Source organism: Frankliniella occidentalis, unplaced genomic scaffold, assembly GCF_000697945.3.
Source record: "Frankliniella occidentalis isolate FOCC.00 unplaced genomic scaffold, Focc_3.1 Scaffold29, whole genome shotgun sequence".
Classification (NCBI taxonomy): domain Eukaryota; kingdom Metazoa; phylum Arthropoda; class Insecta; order Thysanoptera; family Thripidae; genus Frankliniella; species Frankliniella occidentalis.
Genome location: NW_026267159.1, coordinates 609,783 through 618,815, shown reverse-complemented (window position 1 = coordinate 618,815; position 9,033 = coordinate 609,783). Strand labels below are relative to the sequence as shown.

Here is a 9,033-nt window from a genome sequence, read left to right as displayed (position 1 = left end):
ACACAAAAACAAAATCACTCTTCACGTGACCCATGTTATATGCATGAAAACGATACTCTCTTCGAAAAGTGAAAGGCTTTTGTTTCGCGTAGCGGTTGTTTCCTGGCGCTTTTGTATGGAGGTCAAAAACAGTCCTCAAGGGAACGCTCGCGCCTTCCTAGCAATTGCTCCGGATACAGAATAATGTCGCGACGTTACTTCAGAACCACAGAGTTCAGTAAAACGCTTGCGGACGTTTCTTCCTCTAACCATTTTTCTATGCCCCATTACGACATCGTGACCATTTGCCGACGCAAGCAGAGTTACTGAGATAAAACACGGAATAATCCGGAATAATCCCACAGACAACCAAACGAGACGTAAAAATATTGGAACAGTGTGATCAAAGCCATAAAGCCCAGGAGCCAAACAAAGCGGGGCGCTCTGTGGTAACGCCCAATCCCCATAGGTCGTCGGCGCGGCGCGCGTTGCCGCTGGGCTGGCGCTGGCCTGCGCGGGTCTAAGCGCGCTGTTTAGCACCCCCGGGCCGCCGCGGGTGCCGCCTCTGGCCGGGACCGGGCCGCCTGGCTCATTATGGCACTTGATTGATGGGCGATTCGCTTGCTCACCCAGCAGTATGAATGCAGCGGCAGCAGCCCCTCGGCGGCGACTGTGGCTTTTGACCGATAGCGATATCTCCATGCACATGCAGCTGAACCCTCCGTATCCCGCCGTGGAAATCGCGATACGGAGTCGACCATGCGTGGCGTCGTCGCGAGCTGAATAATGCACTAGGAAAGTGCACGTGAGTGTGACACTTTGGTGTTACAAGTCATGTTGCACATTTCTATCAAAGCTAAAAGTCGTGAGGTGTTTCTTCCCCCCCGGGTACGGTGCTGTTGAAATATTCAAAACAATCGCTCGAGAAAAGGCGACGTCGTCCTTTTCGGTGGCGCTGCTCAGCCTACTTCTCACACCGATTGCATCTGCCCGCTTTGGCACTGCCCCGTCCTTCGCGCGACAGAAACCCGTGGCGGGACAAAAAGAGTGCGAACGGCCGGAGTGACAGTTCAGCGGCAGCGCCGGGGGCGCAACAGCACGCGTATAATTTTGCAATCCCAAGCCAAAGCCAGAACCTGATTGTCCCAAGCAAACCAGTGGGTAAGGCTGCTGCTGGCTGTCTGCGGGGAATGCCACCCCTCGCCTGCAGCTCCAGATATGGACATGTCTGGGCAGAGTCAATACACGCCGCATGCCGCGTTCTCCGACTTTAGTTAGTCTTTTGATAAAAACACGAAATTACAGCGTCGGGAATAGATTGTGTAGCTGGGTGTCTGGGCCCGCAGGGAGGTGAATGGACTTCTTGCAACAGGTTGCGGTCCGGCGCGACACCGCTGCAGCACTGGGCCCATAAAGATGCCACGGCATGCATGACTCACACCTCCTCCCTCAGGATTTTTGTTTCACATTGTAAGCCAAACGGCCTTCTCGTTTCCGAGTGCATTATTTGGGCATCAATCTGTATCTGACCGGCACTTCGCGTCCTGCGGCGCGTCTGCGACGCGATGCGCACACCATCCGTTAAACTTTTATGTAAGCTAAATGAGTGCATCTCAGGGTGAAGGTTTCCGCTGCTGGAAACCGGTTTAGGTCGGGCTCCCTTGGCTCCCCTGAGCGCCGCGGCGTTAGTATACTTACCGAGGTACTTTCAGCGCCCCGGTCTACACTGCTGGCTGATCCCCACACACACGCTTAAATCTTAAGAAAACTTTTTTCTGAGGACAAATTTGTCCATGATCAGATGAATTTTTGAACACATCACAGCTAAATGCGAATATGCATGATGATGTAAATGACGAATTTACGTCTTGTCTTAAACAATTAATTCACTTGAAAAAGGAAGAAAATGCATCTGGGCAAGATTTGCGTTAATATGTCTTTCGGTGGAAGGCAAAAGAAAAAAATCGTCCTTTCCCATTTTGTGTGTGGCGTGTTTGATTGTGCATAGCGCTACGGTCGGTGCGCCGCACCTGCTGCGCCTTCCCGCCCGATTCTCCAGCCAAGGTCGCCGGCCGGCCGGGCCAGGCCGTTCACCGGCTAGCCGTGTGGGCATTAAGCACTACTCCGATACCTGGCATCGGCCGGGCACACCAGCTGTACGCCTTGCGAAATGCCAAGCAGCGGCGTAGCTCAGCGCAGCGCAGGGCGGCTAAAAGCAAGACAATGCGTTGCGCATCGGGTTCTTCTTATTCTTTGTTTGTATTGGGGGTACGCGAACGAGCGCAAGAGCGAAGCGCCAGTCAAATCCATTAGTTGCGCCACGGTGCCATAACAAACGTAATTAGGGCGCTCTAGAGCAGCGACGTAAGTTGTCTTTTCCGTCCGGCTACAGAGAGAGAGAGAGGTGAGGGCCTGCGTTGGATTATACCCCTAGCCATTGCCGCGTGCAAACCTAAAATGTGCCATTAAACTGTTAGAGGCGTTTATTGGTCACCGCCGGTCTCTTTGGTGCACTCTTGTGATATAGCTTCCCGCTGCCGCAACGAAGGATGTGTGTGTCGTTGGAGCCTTGCGGGCTGGAGCTAGTAAACCCGCAATTAAACAAGGACGCCTCGCGTGGGAATATGGGCCTTACAGTAGTGCGGTACAAGGTTGGCAAGTGACAAAACAACGCGTCAGAGGGGGGCGATTGCGATTTTTGTGTCGTTCCAGCCAGCAGCCTCTGGAATGAAAAGTGCGCAGGGGGGGGGGGGATGAGAGTGACGCGTGCGCGCGCGGCGTGTTTCAGAAAGGAACGCCGTTCTCCGTCCTTGAGTAGAAAGGGTCCCGAGGCAGCTCCACTTTTAGTCAATGTCAGGTCGAACTCGTAGCTCTGGGCGGGCGTGGCGGGGACGCTGAGACAGAGTAGCCAGGCTCTACAGCCAGGCTGGCGGCGGTCTCGGCCGCCCTGATGTAACTCTGCTGCCCACGCCACGCAGGTACATGGGTGCGGAGCGAGGGGAGCGGGCATAAAGAAAGAGAGAGAGAGAGAGGGGGGGGCTCTCTCAGTCAGACACTGTTCGCTGCACTGAGAGCGAGAGTGGCAGCGTCAGCTGACTCTGCACCGTGCTCACTACGCGCGCGCTGCTGTATGCGTTTCGCCGCAAAGGGGCCTCGTCGCTAGTTGTCTAACACCGCTCCAGCCTGCGCGTGCAGCCGTGCACGCATATTCTGAAAGGCTCGTATGCAAATTTTCTTTTGCATTGGTTTCTTTAACGATGCAAGGAAGAAAATTCCCATTACTCGCGGAGATAAGCTTTTTATCGTTCGTAGTAAACTGAAAACTGCGTGGCTGTTGTTAAGTGCAAAGAGAGAAAAAAGTGCGCACTTACGCTGGCGACGGGCTGCTGTAGAACGCGGTTGGCATCAGTCATCAGTCCTCGTGTCGTATTATATGACATCCTTCGTGTCCTACGTGAGTGCGAGTAAGTGTGCATCCTCAGCGCCAATCGATCGTATCAGATCTGATACGAGTCAAACATGAGAGAAGTCAAAGCTGTAAAATCTGACGTCACGCAGTGTTTTTAAAATGTAGTAATTTTATGTTGTTGAGCGACATTTCAAATGATAATTTTCGTACCGTCTCTCTCAAACATAAGATAAAATACGTCTTAAATGCCTTTTTGCTCTTCGCCGAACCATTCTACCTGGCCTCTTCGGCTGGATGTTGGATTCTTTGAAGTACTCGTACAGGCGTACAGGCGTACATCCTGCTCGTCAAACCGGCTTGGTTCTTCTTTTAAGATCGTTTGGAGCGAGTTTTCAATGAGGACTCCTCTCGTACTCGTGCATACAAGTCGCCGACCCCAGGATGGTTGGCAGTCGCGGCGGCGGCGTGTGCAGGTACACATATAACAAGCCTCTTCATCGCCATGTGCGTGTTTTTCAAACTGCATAGGATTATATGTCAATGAATAATGATTTAGAATTTCCCAAACTAATTAAGTTGTTTTCTGGGTCAGCCTATTTTTAACAACCAAACGGATCGGCACTTGAAAGGGGACATAATAACTTTGAAATAAATGTCATGACCCAAACTAGGGATGACTTCGAACACCTATCGAACTTAAAGCATATGTCACTGCTAATAACAAAAAAATAACGCAGCAGCTTAAAACAAAAGAAAACCACCTTGATTATTGGAACCCTTACTGTTTCCAAGATCGGGCTGCTTCAAGCTTCAAGACGGTCAAGGACTGGAAATTGCGGTTTTCTGGCCCTCTTGCCTTTACCCACCTCTCGTCTGCCCCTCTTTCGCCACCCGGTAATCGCATAATTTATATACTTATAAAGTCATACACTCATAATACTGTTTACGCCGATGCAGACACCACTCACGCATTTTCTTCAATTTTCGTCCTCTCGGTGCGGGTAATGATGCTTATTAAGAAGCCGTTTCCATAATGCCTAACAATCTCGTCTCGCCGGCCCGGTCCAGCCGCTGCTCCTTTGCGCTGCTGCGCCCTGACCCTTGTCACCGTGTCACGCACCTGACCTTGGAGCCGTGGTGGCCGCAGCCAGGCGCAGCCACAATGGTGGGAGACAAGCGCCCTGCCCCCGAGGCGTAGGGAATGTCTATATATGTCGTCCCTGAATCGCGGGCGAACTGCATTGGGAAGTCTCGGGAAGTCTGCTGCTATAGGTCCACTCTCACGGACCGGACAAGAAGGCGTTGCGACACTCTCTTGTGTCTCGTAGACCGCGCGCGACCCAGACCTTGACGCGTCCTGGCTGTTCCGGCCGCGACGTCGCGACGTGCTTTGCTGGGCGAACCATGAACCATCCCGCCGCCCAAGCCTACCGTGAGTTAGATCGCATCTGTGTCTCTTTCTCCGCCCGCTCCCGCGCTCCATCCTGCGTCTGTTTTGAAACATTTTAATGGCGAATCATGGGGTGAAGGCCGGCAGTGATACCACTCCACTCGCCGACTATAAATAAAGTGTTTGCCGGCAAATTAAGATGCAAACAACAACAACCGCGTGATGACACAAATGGAGACTGGGCCGGACTTGGCACGCCAGAGAGGGGCCTCAATTTCCACTCCAATTATTTATGCATCATCAATACTTGATGATCGGGAATACTCTTAGAATCTTTCGCACAGCGCAGCGTCTCTAATTATGGAACAGCACCTCGAACAGCACTCTTTATATTTTCGAATTATTCGCTCAAATGTTTCCACTATTCACTTTATTATAATGTGAAGAACTGTTGCAAAATCAAAATGTAAAACATTATGACAGTTATGCAGCTTACACTGAGAAATAAAGTGAAACTAGCGAGCACATGCAAGTGCACAACACTACGTTCCACACCCCTAAGTGTGTTACTGGACATTTGAACACTAAAAAGTGTTCAACACTTTAAATTATTCAAATAACCTGTGCGACACCTAAGAGAGTCATTGAGTTGAACACTATACTGACAAAACCATCGTGCAACTCCTCAACCCTTGTTAGTGTGCAACTGAAAGTTTAATGTTTGCAAGTATACAACCCCGTAGCTGTGCACACTTAAAAGTGCACAACCGCCGAGTGAAAAACTTGCAAGTTTGCTACTACGTAGTTGAACAACACATTCATGTATTCAGCTTGTAGTTGCACACTTACATGTGCATGCCGGTTGTACACCTCTGTTTTCAGTGTAAACGTGATGACTTGAGTTACACAGGTTACACCGTCATCATATGTTATAAATTTAAATTTGTGCAGATAGCACGAAGACAATTCGTTCGTTCGTGTTATTAATCATCTCGTTCGGATATCGTTGTTTTCTACCTAACCACCGATCTAAAGTATGCTATTACTGGCTTCACTCGAGATATATTTGTCTTCCCCGTCTTTCTGAGATGAGGAGACTTTGAGAGTGTCACTGCAGTGTAGTCTTCACACGTGACCGTCGGAGCGTAGGGGCGGGGGACACGGAGTCACGACCCATCACGGACTTCCCTGTCGCTGCCTTCGTGCTGTCAGCACTGTCGATATCGTCTGGGAAGCGAAACAAAAGCCGAACACTCGAGTCGTTTTGACAGACCGTCTTTGTCCCGCGCACGCCTGCAGTGGATGGCCATTGGTCGGACTGGGTCCGACAACAAAAGCGGCGCAAAATGTCGATGGGTCTCGCCTCTCTCTCGTGACCCGCAACGGTCGCGCCTCACTTGACTTGTCGAACTTTGCGCATGATGATGCGAACTGTCCCTCTGTCCCTCTTCACTCGCTGCGCGGCAGTGGAGATAGCTACACAGCACACAAACACTCTCTCTCTCTCTCTCTCTCTCTATCTCTCTCTCTCTCTCTCGCGCGCGCGCCCTCAAACACACTCCCACACACACACGCACACACACACATTCGCACGGGCGCACACATCGACTTCCCTTCAACAGCAGACCGTCATGTTTTATGCTGCTTGTTGATGAGCAATAAAACAATCATTGCTCTCCGATGGGGTGATCCGGTGTGCTATCACTGCTGTGTCCCTGTTCCCCCGCTCCCTCGGACCATCATGCGCCAGTGTTTGGCGCTCCAGCCGCGGAGTCACCACAGCAGTATCCATAATTAATTCACGCAGTGATCGAAAGTGGAAAAAGGTTGCAAGCTTTGCCTCTTTATAATACGCGCCCACTGTACAAAAAAAATCCGTGGTAAGGCCAGGAGAATGCGGATATGTCGAACGCGTTAAAATCGGACCGGACCTGTCTATGGAGGTGAACCGGGGAGGAACCGGAGGCGAGCATAATGAGGTGGATCATAGGCACAACGGGCAGATATGACGTGTCCGTCATGCGGTCCGCGCTAACCAAGGAGAGTAAACAATTGCCATACGTTCTCTTTAAGTAGTTTTTCGTATGTTTTTTGAACCGCTGTTTCTTCAATTCAAATCAAAATTTCCACAATTTTACGTTTATTAACATGTTTAATCTTCGCCCTTGCCTTGTGTATATTTCCTCCAACCACCCCCCCACCTGCCCCCTGCCACCCAAACGATCCATTGCTGACCACGGCAGTTAAAAATGAAGAAAGAATCGCATCACTGCATGCAGCGGTCCAGCAGTCCTGGCCACGCCAGCCGCTCCCGCCTGCCATGTGATGAAAATGGAAACGAAACCGGTATATCTCAAGGCCAGCCGGCCGTGCGCTGCTCGCGCCGCTGCGCTCGTCGCCCGGCGGGGCAGTGCGGCCCGGCCTGCGCCCGGGCCGGCGGCAGCCTGGGCGGCAGTGCCGGGTAGGGGGCGGGGCGGGGCGGTGACTCATGATTATTATTGAATTGTAATTAGTTAAACATTTGCCACACGCAGGCTTGGTGCATTAAAGATCGCTTAAAAGGGGGGACCGGTGTGAGCGCGAACTGCATTAATTTGATGATGGGCGAGGAAGCACTCGATTCCGTGGGATCTCTCACGGAACGCATTGTGAGATGGCGTCTTGTCTTGACAAAGCTCCTGTGACGCGCAAAAGTAAACAGATTAGTGTAGCAAATGGGCCGTTGACTTTGGTGTTCACTTTGTCAATGTACCCCTGTATTTACCACTGAGTTGTAATGATTAATTAGCGATAAGGCTTCATGATGTGATGAACTGAATTAAATTGAAACAGCTGAGGCATTAGCGCGTGACGTCCACGGCAAAAAGTTTGTTTTGGCTACCAGCAGGGCAAGGCTGTCCCAGCTAACAGCAGTGGGTCGCTTAATTCATGTATTTTTTGGTCCCCGGCGCGTGCCATGTCATATGTCATCGACTTACCGCTGCTCTCCGATCCGCAGCAGAGGAAAAAGAGCGAGCAAGCTCCCTGCTTTATTGAGATCTCTTGTTGCTCAGGGTGGAGGTGCCAGCGGCTGACACTGCTTCATTATCGTTAGACCTGACAAAGTACGCATCGGGCAAACATACAAGCTTCATGCAGCTGCATACACGCGGCCAAGTGCATTGTGTAATTTAGAAACCGGTTCTACCCCGCCTGCTGCTGCTGCAGTTCATTTTGCAACGCCCAGAGGCCAGAGGCAGCAGCGGCCGGCCCAGCGGCGGCGGTCCAGACGCGCGGCCAGGAGGTGGCGGCGCGGCGCGGGCTCACAAAGAGAAAAGGAGGGGGGAGTGGGTGCGTAAAGGAAAGATGTTTGCCATTTCCCGCACCTTGCAGAGGAGAGAGGGAGAGAGAGAGAGAGAGAGAGAGAGAGAGAGAGAGAGAGAGAAGACCTGGGAGCGGGGGCCCTAATGACTCCAGACGGGCAGGCTGATGAAGAAGTCAATGAGCAATAATGCAGCACTCTTCTGACACCCAGGACGCAGGAGTTGCCGGGTGGTTGCATCTCGACCACCACGTCTAATAAAAACTGACCACAATCATTTGGTCGAGTTTTGTACAATTTTGAATCCAAAAAATTCGATTCTTAAATAATTTTAGTCAGACTTGTGAGTGAATTCTTCTATTTGGTAATGCGTTACGATGGTATTCTGATTCCTTTTGCAGGATGTCGCCCAAGGCTATGATCGAGACGGGCCCGCCGGGGCTGCAGGACGAGCCGCCTCCTATGCCCGCCGTGGTGGTGTCGCCCAGCCCGTCCGCCTCGCGACAGCGGTTCATCTCCATGGTGATGCTGGGCGCCGAAGTGGCCTGGCTGCTGATCCAGACCGTCTTCATGATCCTAGACGCCGTGTACCACGCCATCAAGCCTAACGACGGCAAGGACCTCTCCGGGAAGCTGGTGCTGGTGAGTGTGCCTTTCGTGTGCTTTTGTGCCACCATTGCTCTGCGAGCCCCCGCCGCGCCGCGACCCGCCGTGCGGTGACCTTGACCCGAGCGCAGAGCAGACTCATTCACAAACGTGGCTTGGGGGGAATTTTCGCGTGACTTTACCCAGGGCGCACGTGATGTGAGCAGCACGCCCGCTGCACGCTCCGCCCCCGCCACGCCTCGCCGCGCTCTGCAGCTGTTGGAGCCATATATCTCGGCAGGAGCTGCGGCAGGATCAGCCGCCGGCCGGCATTCTAGACGCGGTCTGCCCGCAGGACATCCTGTCGGG

General features: G+C 52.2%; 1 protein-coding gene across 1 annotated transcript in view; it reads left to right on the top strand.

Moving 5' to 3' along the window:
* Positions 1-9,033, top strand: part of LOC113202436 (epidermal retinol dehydrogenase 2-like) — a 161,417-nt gene that overhangs the window by 111,010 nt on the left and 41,374 nt on the right. The window contains exon 2 of the mRNA XM_052265719.1: positions 8,481-8,721. Within this exon, the coding sequence (XP_052121679.1) occupies positions 8,481-8,721 (241 nt within the window). The remainder of the gene's footprint in view (positions 1-8,480; positions 8,722-9,033) is intronic.